At 42.7% G+C, this 16,483-nt stretch overlaps 1 protein-coding gene across 2 annotated transcripts in view; it reads left to right on the plus strand.

Moving 5' to 3' along the window:
* Nucleotides 1-16,483, plus strand: part of LOC146707503 (voltage-dependent T-type calcium channel subunit alpha-1H-like) — a 58,894-nt gene that overhangs the window by 16,687 nt on the left and 25,724 nt on the right. For both annotated transcript variants that reach the window (XM_085458873.1, XM_085458871.1), the window contains 8 exons: nucleotides 2,973-3,285; nucleotides 3,383-3,475; nucleotides 3,575-4,142; nucleotides 8,153-8,505; nucleotides 13,869-14,020; nucleotides 14,525-14,710; nucleotides 15,006-15,123; nucleotides 15,613-15,768. In XM_085458873.1, the coding sequence (XP_085314999.1) occupies nucleotides 2,973-3,285; nucleotides 3,383-3,475; nucleotides 3,575-4,142; nucleotides 8,153-8,505; nucleotides 13,869-14,020; nucleotides 14,525-14,710; nucleotides 15,006-15,123; nucleotides 15,613-15,768 (1,939 nt within the window). The remainder of the gene's footprint in view (nucleotides 1-2,972; nucleotides 3,286-3,382; nucleotides 3,476-3,574; nucleotides 4,143-8,152; nucleotides 8,506-13,868; nucleotides 14,021-14,524; nucleotides 14,711-15,005; nucleotides 15,124-15,612; nucleotides 15,769-16,483) is intronic.

A 16,483-nucleotide genomic window follows, 5' to 3' on the forward strand; every position in this document is an offset into this window, starting at 1 on the left:
GAAACTGCACACAAGTGGAGGACCAAAGAAACAATGACTTGCCTGTAGCAGACAGTGTTTAAGATATGGTAAAAAAAAAATCCAAAGTCCACAGGACCTAAGAAATGCATCTGGACCTTCAGGTGATCCATCTACTGCTCACTAAAGAAATGTTCTCAGGTAGAAGGTGGATGTCAGATCAGGAGCAAGAGGTATTTGGTAATTTTTGGTTTCATCAATATGTATGCAAAAGGTCAAGATAAAGGTGCAACAGTAAGTGTCTACATGCATGACAATGATCCCAAACACACTGCTAATAAAAGCATATCTGGATAGAAAAACACATAATGAAACAGCGTCAGTCATGGATTGGCCTCCCCAGTGCTCATATTTCCTATTCTCCTAGCAAAAAATCTTTAAATGAAGAGTTACTTAAGAGTTGCACACTTAATGTACAACATCTGTATGAGGAAAGTCAATATGAAGGAGTTAGCTTTAGCAGGAGCCCACTGGGTCTGAGCACCTGGTTTCTAAATTATGGTGGTGGGATGTAAGGTTTATAAGATAATATATCCTAGTGCGTGCTCTTTAAATTCATTATGCATACGCTGAAGTTCAGAGAACCTGAAACAGATTGAGTTACCAGGGTCAATACTTGGTGACTTGTCGTGGGTCGAGTGAATCAACTTGAAGAAAAAATATGAACTCACAGTTTAGAAAAGGCAGCAAAGCAGAGGGAGTTAAATATACACCTTATTAAAACTGAATAACAATGATAACACACAATAAAACCACAGTGCAGGAAACAAACAAGCCCCCGTTTGAGCTTTTTAGGGGTATTTTTCTCCTTCAGTTACAATTATATAACATATCCATCACACTGGATGTAAAAAACATGACATGATCCACTGGCTTGAGTTCTCCGGTTCTGAAGCTTCTAGTTGAACATTTTATGGTAGATCTGATGGAGGACTGGACATTAGAACAAATGCAAATTAAAAGCACTTTCCACTTTTTTCTTCCTGAAGGCTACTGACCGCTATCAGCTTCATCTCCTTCATATCAGTTCTTATAGAATCTGCCTGGAAGCTAAAATCTGAGTCATGCTGAAAAAACACACGTTGAAACTCTGCTGCTCTTTGACTTTATTAAACAGCTGTGGCATCACCCAGCAGCGGGATAGAGGCCCTCCAAATTGCGAGCAATTTACGCAGGTGGCACAGCAGCGTAACTTAATTATTTGCATCTTCTGGTGTGTCATTGTGATCTTACGTCGCCTTATTAACCTAAATGTTTTCTGCTCAGCAGCTGCGCAGATTCGCAGCTTCCACAGTGAAACGATTGGGAACAAAGCGTTCGTGCTCAGGATGGATCTGGCACCTTCAGAGCTGTCAGGGATACATTTTAATTTCAGCTGGTTTCTCCCAGAATCACTTTTTTTTTGTTTTTTTTACTGAGAGGTTTGCTGCTTAATGTAAGGACATTACTGCCAGAGTGGAATTTATCTGGGCGCTCATGGAGAGATGATAAACAAGGCAAAACACTGCCTCATTATGAAAACACAATACACATTTCATCACAACTTTAACTGAGCTCGTGCAAATATTAATATTTCCCAGATCTGCAAATAGTTATCAGCATAATCATAATGAGAAATGGAAAGAAATAACTCCTCAGCTGAAAGTATTTGGGTAAAGGGGCTAAACCTGGGGTGTTTTATTTTTCTTTGTGAGTCATCAGTGCTTCCTGGAGGTGATTTTGTTTAATCGTTACATTTTTTGAAATGTTATATCATCCAATCTTAAGCTTACATCATAAGTTCAAGAAGGCACGCAGCTCCAAGAGTCTGAATGCTCTGGCTTCTCTCTGGAGGAATCTGGGCGTTCAGATGGTTAAGATTGAATTCTGACACTGTAATTTTTACCAATAGAGTCGAGTGAGTGGATCATAGTTTGTTGTACAAGATTTTACAAAATGACATTTGCAAAATGATTTCCAGCTGTTTCACTTAATTTGCAACATAATGCGCACAGTTCAGCTGGAATTGCTTTCTGCTGCAGGAACAGCTCCTTTCCTTACCGTCTGCAGTAGTTGTTGAAGTTGTTAACCGACTCTCGCTTAGCCCACAAGTAGCCCACTGCACAGTATCCGGTACCATTTTAGCAAAACGAACCCTTCTCCAGTTTCATGTTCACTGTAAAGATTTTGATTTTTTCTGCTTCATAAACAACAAAATGACCTTTCCTAATAAGAAGTGAGGCAGCAGCGCTCCCCCGGGACCCCCCTCTACGCCACACATGATTGATTGCTTATCTCTCCAATGCACCCTCCCTGGCTTTTTTTTGCTTTTTCCCTTCATCTGTGTTTCCCTCTCTGTTTCCTCATTTCCTCCTTTAGCACCTCTGTGTGTTTCACACCGTCTTTCATTTCTTTCCCCAAGAAAACAGACCTTTGAAGGAAACAGTAGGTCAATAAAATGATTAATCTTTTTGAAAACCATTCGAATCCAACCCAGCAACTCAGCGTTTGTGTTTGAGGTCCGCTCCGTGTTACTCGTGCTTGATGCTGGCTTACTCGTGAGATCTGTGCAGCCGGGGCCAAATACAACTTCCTTTCTGCCATTGTTCAGAATTAACTTCATGCAATTTAAAAAACACAACACGCACACATGTACACACACATCCATGAGCCATAATGGGAGACATTTTTCTTCACGCAGTTTTGTTGTCATAAATACCCACTCTCACATTACACTCATTACTCTGCAGCTGAAGTAGTTACCAAGAAATGCACTGTTTACTTCAGTTTAAGTATCATTTGACAAAAACAGTTTAATCATTTTTGAAAAGATGATTTTGAAAGAAATGGTATGTTATTTGTTTGTTGGCAGTAAAGAAAACAATCAACATTTTTTGTTGTCCTCTTATATTCGGTTATGCTTACACGAAGCGAAATCTAACATCTGTTCACTCATGAAACTTCTTCTTCTTTAGGAAATATAACATTTCCTTCCTGAATGGTTACTATCGGCCCGACGGCACAGACGACCACCCTTTCATCTGCTCCATGGAAAGAGAAAACGGGATGCTCCGGTGCTCTGATGTGCCTCGTCGCCGAGTAGGCAGGACTTCCTGCTTGCTGGATGCTGGGGAGGCCCTACCAGAGATGGGCCTTAGAGTAGATGAGCCCGGGTCTTGTGTGAACTGGTATCAGTATTACAATGAGTGTCGTGCTGGGGAATTGAACCCACACAAAGGAGCTATTAACTTTGATAACATTGGATATGCCTGGATTGCCATTTTTCAGGTAAATGTCTCCAGGATTAATCGCAGGAATCTGATTGGTTACCATGAGGTGCACACTACATATTGCTGTTGTTGACTGTGTGCATGTTTTCATTCAGGTAATTACTCTTGAGGGTTGGGTAGACATCATGTACTATGTCATGGACGCACATTCTTTCTACAACTTCATCTACTTCATTTTCCTCATTATAGTGAGTACATGCTTATAGCACAAATGGCCACACACACATCCATATATATACACATAAAAAATTATACTTATTGTATGTGACGTGTGTCGTCCTCTGTAGGTGGGCTCCTTCTTCATGATCAACCTGTGCCTGGTCGTAATAGCAACGCAGTTTTCTGAAACGAAACAGAGAGAACACGCCTTAATGAAGTCAGAGCAGCGCGCCCGCCAGCTCCATCAGTCGGCCTCCACGCTGGCCAGCGATAGCCAACCAGGGAGCTGCTACGAGGAGATTATTCGTTACCTGGCGCACCTGGGCCGTAAGGCTTGGCGACGGCTCTCCCGCTGCTACGCTCAGACGCGCGCGCGCTTTCGCTGCTCGTGCGCGTGCCACAGAGAGCAAGGTGGCGGATCTGCCAGGGGCGGTGGGGCCGGGGAGATGAACGGTCTCGCCCACCGGCACTCAGGCCACGCCCCTAATGACTTGTCACACCTTCATCAGCTTTATCATCATCATCACCAAAACCATCAGCCTCAGACTGACCCCGCCGTCAGTAATGGAGGCAACGGCTTTAATTATCCCTTCATAGCGCCCCTCTTCAGTCACCGGGATGCAAAGGACCAGGACCAAAAGAGGCTGGTTGCTACGGAGACCGGCAACAGACTGCCGCAGCTGGTGCTGGAGCACGGTGAGGATGAAGGGATGTGTGTGAATGTTTGAAAGTGTGTGAATCACAGTGTCACACTCTGACTATGTGTGGAAGCAGTGAGTGTCCAGGATTAAAGGCTTTAAAATTCCCATAGACTGTATGTAAAAGATGGACATGATGAACATTTTCCATGAAAAGTGTGACGCAAACCAGAAACGGGAACTCTTTTCCTTTGAACCAAAAGTTTCAACTCTTGAAATGGACATTGAAATGTGTTGATTGCTTACAAATTAGCAGTAAGGAAGCACTTTTACTTTGACTGTGAGCATTGTCGATTTCTGGTTTGTGCTGCACTTTTTCAACTTCCACTACAACTCAGAGAGTAAGTGGCAACTGTTTGCAGGCCAGCAAAGCAATCTGTTAGCGACCAAAGTAAATGCATGGATGTTTTGGGAGGAGTACCACGATTTCACCTGGAGGAAGACAGCAACTTCCATCCAGCTGGGGAAAACACATTTTTCCGTAGTGACTGGAGCTTGCTAGGAGGTTGCAGACTGGTCTCTAGGCCTGTGTGACTGAGGCCCTAGCAACTGTCATCTTGGTATTTTCAAACCTGGCGTGACGAGTGTGGGGTGGCTCTGAGACCTTTATTATCATTGGCTTGTGTCTTGGTGAAGCATTTCTTACTTCATCCCATTTTTTAACCCTAATGAAAGACCTTAATTTACAAAATGTCATCATGAGTTATTAAATAAGACTTGAAACTATCAACTGAGCCTGTAATCTAATCAGGACAGGGATCATCACAAGCCAAGGGCAGTTTTCCAGTAGATTTCCTTATGCCATGTACATCTTTTTGCAACCATAACGCAGGTTTAAGACAGCTCCACATTGGCTTCAGTTTTCAAACCTGGAAAGTACAATAAGTCCATCTTTTAATACAGTCTATGATTACTCCCCTGCTTTGCTGTTGTTCGTTTGAATAATCTTTGTTTTTGTTTAATTTGAGAAATGATCTCTGGCAGTCCCAAATTAACCAAGAATACATCTTCCCACTTGCCCTCAGCTGTATTTCAAATTCAGATCACTTCAGATTTATTTAGCGAAACTTTGATATCTGTGCGACATTCATCACCTTTAACACTGCGCAGGCACATTTAATTTTCTTTTCGGAGCTCAAAGCAGTATGATAAAAGAAGCAGAGCCACTGTCTGTTACAGTCTGAGCACATTTTTATGCACTGAAAAGGCGAGCAGAATTCAATAACGCTGTGTGTCCCTTAAACAAGACGACACTCAGAGGTATTATAATTCAAATTCTTGTGGCTACACTGAACATGTAACGTATGCAAGTTCATGCAGCAGCCACACGCTTCCACTATAATCAATATGGCTGGCAAATCAGCTGCGTAAATGTGTAAATGCTATGGAGAGCCACTCTGCAAACAGAAAAAAGACCAGCCTCCTCTTTTTTTTCCTTGTTCTTTTGCAGAGTGTTGGATCATAAAGTGTTCATATATATGAATGCTTTTTATTTTGCCAGTACCAGCTGGCAGTTTCATAGTAACTTTATACCTTACGTCATCCACTGCAGTCTGTAGTCTTACCCATGTCGCACAAACTTAGTGAAAAATGTGAAGTTTCAGAGCGCTGTGCAGACACGACACAATCCCGAAACAAAACTCCCCGTCTGGTTTCACCTCTGCCTCACACAGCACTGCAGGAGCTAAAAGATAAGCTTGTGTTTACCGTAGCCTGAGCATTATCCATGTAATGAGATGATGTATGTGACAAAAGGAGGACCATATGTTTACAGCAGTTTTAAAATGCCATGAACAATCATGCTGTTAAAAAACATCAAGCAAGTGCCGTCATTCCTCACAACAGCAAAGCTTTGAGAAAAAACTGGAAGATCATTCAGATGATCTGTTGTACTATTCAAGCCTAAAGGTTGAAGTGTCTCCAGACAATTGATCCAAAACATTTCTCACCGGTCTAACCTTTTTATCTACATCTTCTCCTTTGTGGGGCCTTGCGTGCTTGATTCCCTGAAATCTCTGTGGAGAGATGGGATGCAAATATTCAGGAAGATGACTTGTAGCAGAATACTGAAGATCTTTTAACAAGATTCTTTGCCTTATATGGGATAACCTGAAAACCTTTGAAACTATGCATATTTATTTTCCCACATCGACACATCGAGCATTGCTGAAAGCAGCATAAAAAAGCAGAACTGTGCAAAAGTCTTGACCCGTCCGTTTTTTTTAAAGTGGTCTTGAACAATGGTTCTCTGGGCTCTCTGAAGATCTTTCAAAGTTTTTATTCAGACTAAAAAGAAAAAACAAACCTCATTTCAGATCAGTCCTAGCACCTGACCGTCTTTACAGGAATTCTTTCTTTAAGAGCCTGATCATTCAGGGATGAAAACACCTAACTCAAGAGATGGACCAGTGCTGGATCTGTGCATTTCAGACAACTTAGCAATGAGCCATTTTAAAACTATATCTTTAGGCACTTTAGTTAAAGCTATGAGAAATGCCAAAGATAACACAGTTTGACAGTCATAAAATAATATTTGTGCTCCAACAAGAGCCATTAGTCAAAAACTTGGCATATCCCAGCATGGTGTGCAGTGTATCCTTTAAAAATGTCTGGAAACGGGTCAAGTGCAGGACAAAAGAAGAAATGGCAGGCCTGTCTACAGCGGATGAACAGTGTCTGAAAGTTTTGTCCTTAAGAAATGGGAGGGAAGAAAATCCAACAAAGACCAGACACAGGACCTGCGAGATGTATCTGGACCTTCAGCTGATCCATTTACTATTCACTGAACCCTCGAAATGGTCTCAGTGGAAAGATGGCTGTCAAGAAGCCATACTTAAGGAAGAGAAAGAGAGAGACAAGACTGAAGTATGAAAATTACACAAGAACTGGACTGTAAAAAATATGGTTCAAATCATCGCCAGGATCAGAGGAGGCGACAGAAAGAAATGAGAGGTGGCTCGAGATTTTTCACATAAAAAAAACTCTGCCAGACAATGTTGAATTACACATATAATTTCTAAGACAAGAACTTAATTTAAAAGCATACTCCATAAAACTGTACTCTCACTAAACTCGAAGATTCACTTGGGAGAAACAAAAATATACGGTCAACATCAAAGCAGCAGAGGCCCAAGATATCCTGTCTTTTAATTCCCAGTATGAGTCATGTTCCAAAAACACATTGCGACTCCACAGCCCAGTTGGTAACGCAGCCTTTTCATTAAAATTTTGTTATCTCAAAGTCCAAGCTGAATTAATCCGGGTAATCCTGACATCATCAGGGTCCCCCCCTTCCACGGCTCCCTGCGTGTTTCACAGCACTTTAAGCATCCGTTTTCACATATCAGCGTTTAATACACTTCAGTGATGCAATAAATTCCGACTGTAGTTGGAGAACTTTGTAGCAGAAGTCATTCAGCGTGGTGCTACGTGGAAGCCACCCACATCTCCTGATTAGTGTATTTCCTGTGTATGTAGTGAAGTCAGTCATTTTCAACAAGTCTGCCTTGAAGGCAGTTTTATCTATATACGCGCGCGCGCGCACACCGCAGAACGACCAGATTGGATTTACTATATCAGTCTCCAGTGAAACATGAATTTGTTGTAATTGTGATGACAAGTGAACTGCTCGTGCTAGATTAGTGTTTGTTGTTATGTCGTTGGAGCATTCCTCCGGAGTGCCTTACTAATGAATTCTGCTGAAATCTTACCCCCTCAAGCTTCCTCCACCCTCACAAAACGCACATGCATACACACACACTTGAGCATCCTTGTTCTAATAACAGAGCTCTCCGTCTGCACAAAGCAACCCCCCCGCCCCCCACCCACTAGCACAGTGGTTTCCATGTTATTGAATTTTTGTTTCCCAGAAATGAAAAGAAACCCCTCTCCTTTGCTGAGCCGAGAATATATTAAATGACAGAGTGTCTGCATACAGAAGCGACGTTTTACTCTACCCTCGTGGATGCATGATTGATGTGGCCTCTCCTCTGATCTCTGTCTGTGCAGGAGGCTCTGCTGGGCATCCGGCGTTACTGTTGCCGGGCGAAGTCCCCGGAGAGTCCTCGGTATGCCCGTACTGCATCTACTACAACCAACTTAGTGACGGCGAAAATGTTAACGAGCAGCCTGAAGAGCAGCGCCACGGCCACTCGTGTCACAGTAACAGCCCGTGTCACTGTAGCAGCTCGTGCCTCAGTGACGCGCAGCTGTCTGAGCCAAAGAAGAGGCTGTGGGAGTGCGGCTGGGCGAGGCTCAGAACTAAACTGGAACTTATTGTTGGCAGCAGATACTTCAGCAGAGGAATCATGATTGCCATCCTTATTAATACTCTGTCGATGGGCATAGAGTACCACGAGCAGGTAAGTGTGCGCACATGTGTGGGGTGCGCGCCTCTCGCAGATTGGCTGCGACTACAATTTGATTGAAAATTGATGCGCTAATCACCGTGTGCGGTGGAGTCAATAAACTTACCCTCCAATCAACACTTACAGCAGCGAGCATATGGGATCGCGGAGAGAGTGTGCGCATGTGTGTGTGTGAGAGACTGTGTGTGGGTGTGTGCAGGCATGTATCAGGAGATGGAGAAACTCATAAGACCTGAAGTGTTAATTAAAGCGTGACCCTGGGACAGGACGGGGGTGGGGCGGGGAGGGGGGCGGGGGCAGAGCGAGGAGAAGCGAGTGGATGAGTGAGGTGGAGAGGGAGGACAGATCTGACATTGTGATTGGCTGAAAGGCAGCGGGAGATTGTGTTTGGCCTATTTCCTGAACAATATGACAAATCTGGATGGCTTTAACTTCTCCGATAGCTAAAATTTAAGGATGAGAGCTGCCCTATTTTACCTATTTTTATCCCTTTTGGCCCAAAATCAACAAAGAAGCAATGCGAATGAATATAATAAGTGAATGCATCCATCTTTTATCATCCAAAACTGTGACATACGCAAATAGCTTTACAGTTTCTTTTTGCCAGTGTTTCCTAATTTCAATCAGGATGACCAGTGCTGTTTATTCTGAAAAACCCTCTGAGAGCAGCTGTGTGTCATGCAGATGGCGCTGAGCATGCTCAGAGAAGCAGTTTCTCATGTGCACTCATTTGTTGGTTTAAGGAGCAGAGCAAAAGAAAAAAAAAACGGGGTCTATGTTCTCTGTAATTTCAAGAAATGTCACCAGCTTCAATGATTTATTTCTTTCATGTACTTTTACTGTCGTAGTTATTGCAGCTCTGTGGCTCAGAGGTATAAACTATGTTAGACTTTATGCAGACTACTTGTTATTATGATTTGTGAATAATATTAACTCTTGTGCTTTGTTGACGTTGGCTTGACTTCGTCTTTGTTTGGGTCCCACAAACCCAGCTGCTGGGCGGAAAATATAAGATGTCAAATCCAGAGCGTTTGCATGTTTTCCTGATCTTGTTAAAACCCAGCAATAATCCTGTTTAGTCTAATCTAACACAGTATGTAATACAGGATTATCTGTATGCACCGTACTGTGTAAAAGTCTTGAGCCACCTATCATTTGTTTATATTTTCCTTCCAAGGAGGAAGACTTTATTGAAAGTTTTAAAGAGGTCTTGAGCAACACTTGTTCAAGCTTTCTGAAGGTCTGTCAAAATCTTTCAAAGATCCACTTCACACTGACCTCTGAATCATTCAAGCATACAAAAAGGCATCTAACTGAAGTGATAAACCAGTGGTGTGTGTACACGTAACAGTCAAATGAAAAAATAGCAACCTAAAACAGATGAAAATCAAGCAAAAACCCAACGCAGGACTTGAAAGTTACATCTGGAACTTCAGTTGATCCATTCAGTTGATAGCAGGACCAGCGGGCATGTGGTGGGGAGGTTAACTGGACAACTCGGCGGCCAGTCGGTTAGACAGAACAACAGATCTTTATTTGGCGTTAACAGAACAAGACCATACAAGTCAAGTCTCCATGGCTTTACCCTGTTCCTACATACATGTGCTGGGGTTAGTTAATTGCCTGCGCCAGCCTGTTACAATGGTAAGGTCTTTCTGAACAGATGCACGGAGAGCAGCATGGACTCACGGAGACTGTCCAGCTTCTACACTAATAGGACAACATCCCACTAGCGTTGCTATACCACAATAAAAGGGTGTTAGACGGTGTGGGATCAGCTTGACAGAAAACAGAAAAAAAGGAGAAACATCCAAAGACGGGCTTTGAATGTCCTTCAAGAAGCCCCCGAGAACTTTTCCTGAAGACAACTTAAAGAAATTAGACAAAAGCTTGTCAGAGAGTTCAGGCTGTGGTGAAGAATAAAGGTGGTCATGAACGATTATGTTTGTACTGCTATGACTGTACAAACTCTGTTTTTGCCCATTTTACACGTTTTAATAAACTGCTGCACCTGTTTCCCATTTTCCTGGCAAAATATAAAGACGCAAAGGTGGGCCCAAGACTTTTGCACAGTACCGTGTGATATATTGGAAAAGACGCCTCATCAAGTGTGTGCGGGGCCTGGTTGAGTGTGCAGGTGAGGAAGTCCTACGTGGCATCATTTTAAAGATGGTGAACATGATTAGAGTGCTTATGAAGTGGAAATTTTGGACTTTTGAAATCATTTATGCAAACAAATTACCACCAGATATTTATCTGTGAAAACGATTAGCACACATGGTATAAGTATGCCTTCAAAAAGCTTTCAAAATACTGTTTTGAAATTATTTTGCATGGTTGTGGACGAGTTTTTGTCATGGTCTTGTTGAACTTTTTGACCACTCTTCCAAGCAAACTGTTTGACGGCTTATTGCTCGTTCTGCCTGTTTCATAACATTTTAACGGGGTTCAAATCTCTTACGACAATTATCCTCATAAAAGGTCCCCTTCAGTTTTCCGACAGATGCCTCGCATTATCTTCAAGCACTCTTTGATGTGATGGAGAGAATTTGGCGTTGATTTAATTACTACAGGCTGCCCAGTCAGCAAAGGCAGCAAAGTGACCCCGAGCACTAATATTTCCACCGCTACGCTTCTCCTGAAAAGATGTCTTTGGTCTGCACCAAATGTCTCTTCTGTTACTGTAGCCAGTCGTCTCTGTATTTGTCTGTCCGGAGCACATTTAGTCCAAAAGGGCGGGTTTTGCCTTTATGTTCACCAGCTCAAATTTAGGCGACTGCACTCCTAAGAACATGCACTTTCATACCAACTTACCTGCAAATTCTTTGCAGCCAAATGACTGCTCTTTACAAAGGAGTGTTAGGGACACATTGAGAAAAAATATTATTGATCATTTTGGAGATTAAAGCCCTCTGCATAAAGCTTTGTGTACATGAGAACGTGAAATCGTACTGCAGAATCAGTTTTAGTTACAAGGAAATGATTTCTGTTTTATCACATAAACACAGTGAGGTGATGCGTATAAGGAATGTGAAGCTGTATCTGGCCAGAAGGAAAAAACCCCCACACAATATTGACCAGATGAAATAGCTGGCAGTGGACAGATGCAAGGTTGTCGACAGTTACAACCTCATGCAGTAAAGAGGATGTTGTATCACGAGACACGACAAGACAGCTGTTTAAGTTGTTTCACTGACTCATCTGCACGAGGCTTTTGTAGAGCCTCGGCAGCTATTGTGAAATGTGATCTCCACATTTTGGGTTTAATCTTAATTTAATAGTAAAATATCAACTACACTTTATTTGGCGATGATGTCATGAAGAAATTATGGTTAGTTTACTATGGCAACATTTGGACACTAACAGATTACACGCTCATTGTAATTACAGCTCAGCCTTGTAGCTCATCACATGAAGTACATCCTTGACTGTGTATAAGACACGAGCGTGATTAATAACTCCTGAATCATGATGGCTGAAATACCTCAGTTGCACTAATTAATGTTTTGTTCTTGTGTCCAGGCATGCAAGAGATATTGTTATATCATGTACTTACCAGATAGTGAATTATCTCACGCTATGATAATACAAACGCCCTTATAGTATTCTGTATAAAACTCCTTGCAGACTCGCTTGGATACCCGGACGATTTTCTGAAGGCTTTGGGGAGCTTTCTCGATCTTGGCATGATGACAGCACTTTAATAGCAAAGACAGCAGCAGACCCTCGATATCAGACAGACAGGTTGAGACAGGCTCCATCTGTGATTCCCTAATCATTGGCAACACAGATTTTAGTGTCATGCTTTTGAAGGGTTGACAAATGTAGGACTCTACTTATTTTATTTAACTTTTTCTTAATGACAGCTACCACTAAGGTAACGCCTAACATAGCCTAACCTAAAAACATCAGAAATTAGTACATTAAATGGACAAACGTGTTGGGCCACACCTCTTAATCACTTAATCTTAGTCAGTTGACACAGGTGTATAAAATCAAACACGTGGCTGCGCTGCACAAACATTTGTGAAAGAATGGATCGTTCTAAAGCGCTCATCGAGTTTGAGTGCGCCTAAAAATTAACTGCTCACCCCTGATATGTGTAGATGACCAAGTACTTTTGTTGTTTATGATGTGGGTTTTTGTCCCCCAGAAGAACAAATGCTGCATATTACGATATTACAGGGTTACAGATAATTTTATGAAGTTCTTCATTATAAAATAAATAATTATATTGGAACCCAGTGAGCATCTTTAAGACCGATATTTGCTGATTTAAGAGTCTGATAATTCTGGCAGAGGGTTCTTCCTGTTAAAAGGGAGTTTTTCTTTACCACTGTCGCCAAGTGCTTGCTCATATTAGTTTTCTCTGTATAATTGTAGTCTTTACCTTACAATATAAATCCTTTGAGGCAGCTGTTGTTGTGATCTGATGCTATAATAATACAATAAATTTGAACTGAACTCAAAAAAAAAAAAATCAACATATCAGCCAGTATTATTTTTTTCAGACGCACAAACCATGAACAGATTTCTCTAACAATTTTTACGTGTAATCATCATTTATGGGTCCCTACTTAGATAATATGACAAAGCAGTTTAAAGCACAGTCGTGTTTTGTTGTGCTGTTTGGCTCACACATATGGTGTGACGCTAACGCAGCAGCCTGCACGTCCTCCTTCTGCTCTCCCTGCTTTCATGTCATCTCTCTCAACTGTTACGATAAAAGTGGAAAACAGGGACAGGCCTAACAGGGAATTTCCCCTCTGGTAGATAAACGATGAAATATTAACGTTTGTCACGTGGTTGAAGCGTGTTTCTCCTGTCGCTTCACTATAAATTCAGATACTGATAGACTGGCACATAGCTAGCAAGTTTAGAGGTTACTAGACTTTATTGGGTTAACTTTTTAATTCTGTTAAAAGAGGATCAAATGTTTGATTGTCCAAATGTGCAAAAAAAATGCATGTTTTTACATAACAGTGGGCCTTTATGGCAAATTGATCAGTAGAAAAATGTCCTGAAACAACTAAGTAACCAGCTATGTCCTTAAAAGCAGGCTCTGAAACATTTTTTTTTTGTGGATTTTTTGGAATGAGGATACAAATTTAAGCTTTTTTTTGTCATAAACCTAAAAAAATATCTGCAAAAAAGAACAGCAACAAAATCTGACCAGCTTTAATCCATGTAAACCCAAACTGAAGCCTTCACCAACATCTTGGAGATTCCTAACATGTTGAGTGCACTGAGCTCCGCGCTGTCTGTCTCTGTTTATTTGTTCATTTTTCTCTGTGCCCGTCCATCTCTGTACATCAATCTCTCCCTGTTTTCTCTCCACAAACACTGCACCTCTTCAGCCGCAGGAGCTGACAGATATTTTGGAGATCAGTAACATGGTGTTCACTAGTCTCTTCAGTCTCGAGATGCTGCTGAAGCTCCTGGCTCTCGGGCTCTTCGGCTACATCAAGAACCCTTACAACGGCTTTGACAGCGTCATTGTCATCATCAGGTGGGGGGAACTCTCTGTCTGTGTGTTTACCCCAAAAAGGGAATTCTTGTCATTAGTTATTCCTCCTGTTCTCACGTCTCGGGCTCTGCAGCTAAATCTCCCGAACTGCCAGCGATGCCGGTGCTGGCAGCTGAGCCAAGCGGTTGCACTCATAGTCCAGAGGGCCTGTATTCACTCCATTATGTAGTACTACAAGCTAAATTATGTATCCACGTTTGAAGGCCTTGCTTGTTTACCGTGCCAGTTCACGCTGCGCTGGCTTTCTTTATTGGCTGGTGAACTGTAAACAACACTGGCCCGACTTCGTTTTTTCGTTTGCCACACGTCACATCAAAAAGACTTGAGCGCTCTCTCCCTTCTGAAAAGATTCGGGAAGTTTTTCTTTCTTTCTTTTTGTTTTTGTCTTCCTGGGTGACGCTAATGCTGACAAAGGGTAACAGCTGATTCCTTAATCGCTTCAATGGAAATGCATCTCTGTGCTTTTAACCTGTGTGTGTGTTTCAGCGTGTGGGAGATCGTGGGTGAGGCCGAGGGAGGCTTGTCGGTGCTGCGCACCTTCCGCCTGCTGAGAGTTTTGAAGCTGGTCCGGTTCCTTCCTGCACTCAGGAGGCAGCTGGTGGTGCTGATGAAGACCATGGACAACGTGGCCACATTTTGCATGCTGCTGATGCTTTTTATATTCATATTCAGGTATATATTCACGAGTTACAGTGATGATTAAGCGTTTTCTCTGCTTTAATTATACTGTTATTACATTTCAAATGGCTACTGCTGGGATTCTCCTTCCTCTGTTATAAACTGATCACCACATGTGTCATCGGCTTTCATGTAGATACAGCTGTGCACGCAGGCAGTATTACCGCATCTTGTTGTTGCACATATTAAATTACTGCTTGATAAAAACATTACCTTACTGTTGTGTGTGTGTGTGTGTGTGTGTGTGTGTGTGTGTGTGTGTGTGTGTGTGTGTGTGTGTGTATTGCAGTATCTTGGGGATGCATCTGTTCGGCTGTAAATTTGGTTTGCGACAAGACAGCGGAGACACTTTACCAGACAGAAAAAACTTTGACTCCCTGCTCTGGGCGACTGTCACTGTCTTTCAGGTTAGACAAACATCCTCACATGCACCCTCGCTCAGGGACACACACGCGCAGAGCACACGAAGACACCGACGGTATTTGATTTGGAGGAATTTCCCCATCAATTACGCACCACTTTTAGGAGTGAGATTCAAACAACAGCTGCTGCAGTCACGAGCGCTCGCCCGTGATTTCATTTGCTCCGATTTGGGAGCGCGCGCGCTCGGTTTTTCAGAAAAGTATAAAAAAACTGTCCCAGTGGGCAGGTAAGATGTTCCTCACGAGCAGAGGAGGAAGAGCAATAATGAAGCACTCACTCGGCGGGAGTTCATTTAACACTGATGAGCGTCATTACTGTTCAACTGACGACAAGATAATAAAGGAAGAAACTCACATTATCTATTCTTGGAACACCTGCTAGCAACGTAGCGCGTCGCCTTTTGGCTCCTTGTGTGTTTGACGGCCTGTTTTTCTAACCCCCTGACGTCTCTCCGCATCTTATCTAATCTGCAGATCCTCACCCAGGAGGACTGGAACGCGGTGCTCTATAACGGGATGGCCTCCACAACGCCGTTGGCTGCCCTCTATTTTGTCGCCCTCATGACCTTTGGCAACTACGTCCTCTTCAACTTGCTCGTCGCCATTTTGGTCGAGGGCTTTCAAGCTGAAGTAAGGGCAAAGATGCCGTTTCATTTGAGCTACTTAGACAACGAGGCAGAGCGAATGAGACTAATTGAGCTCTGTTGTGTTGATGATACCAAAGCTGCCTACAAGAGAATAATCTCCTCCATCCTGCCTGTGTGGTTTCTCCTTTCTCTCTCTCTCGCTCGCTGTCTCTTTATCATCACACTTTTCCTCTGTTGCTTTTTGCCTATCCTCCGTTCTCTCTTCCTCCATCTTTCTCTCTCACTGCAACACACACACATACACACACAAAATACTCTCCAGGGTAGGGATGTGTTTGATATCGCCTGCCATTCACAGCTGGTGAGCTTTTGTTGTTTAGTTTTCATCTTTTATCTCCGGCATCAGAGAGCGCTTGCTCTTTCTCTCACTATTGCGTGCGCGCGCACACACACACACACACACACACACACACACACACACACACACACACACACACACAGATACCCTTTGCCAAAGCCGCCTGCCTCCATCTTTCTGGCGTGAATTTTAATTAAATTCAGTAAAGCTTTATTGGCGTGACTACAGGAGATCGCTGCCAAAGCCATCCACATAACTCAACTAGAGAACGCTGGAGATTCCCTCCGCCCATCTGCCTAGTTTTCCTCTTAGTCTTTCCCGCTCGACCGAGATGTGCTTTTCACTTTTACAACACTGAGGAAGGGAAGGTGGTGATGGTGATGATTATGATGACTCTGGT

This window comes from Copadichromis virginalis, linkage group LG6 (assembly GCF_057382275.1).
Source record: "Copadichromis virginalis isolate Kocher_CV1m ecotype Utaka linkage group LG6, C_Virginalis_male_GT1.1, whole genome shotgun sequence".
NCBI classification, from domain to species: domain Eukaryota; kingdom Metazoa; phylum Chordata; class Actinopteri; order Cichliformes; family Cichlidae; genus Copadichromis; species Copadichromis virginalis.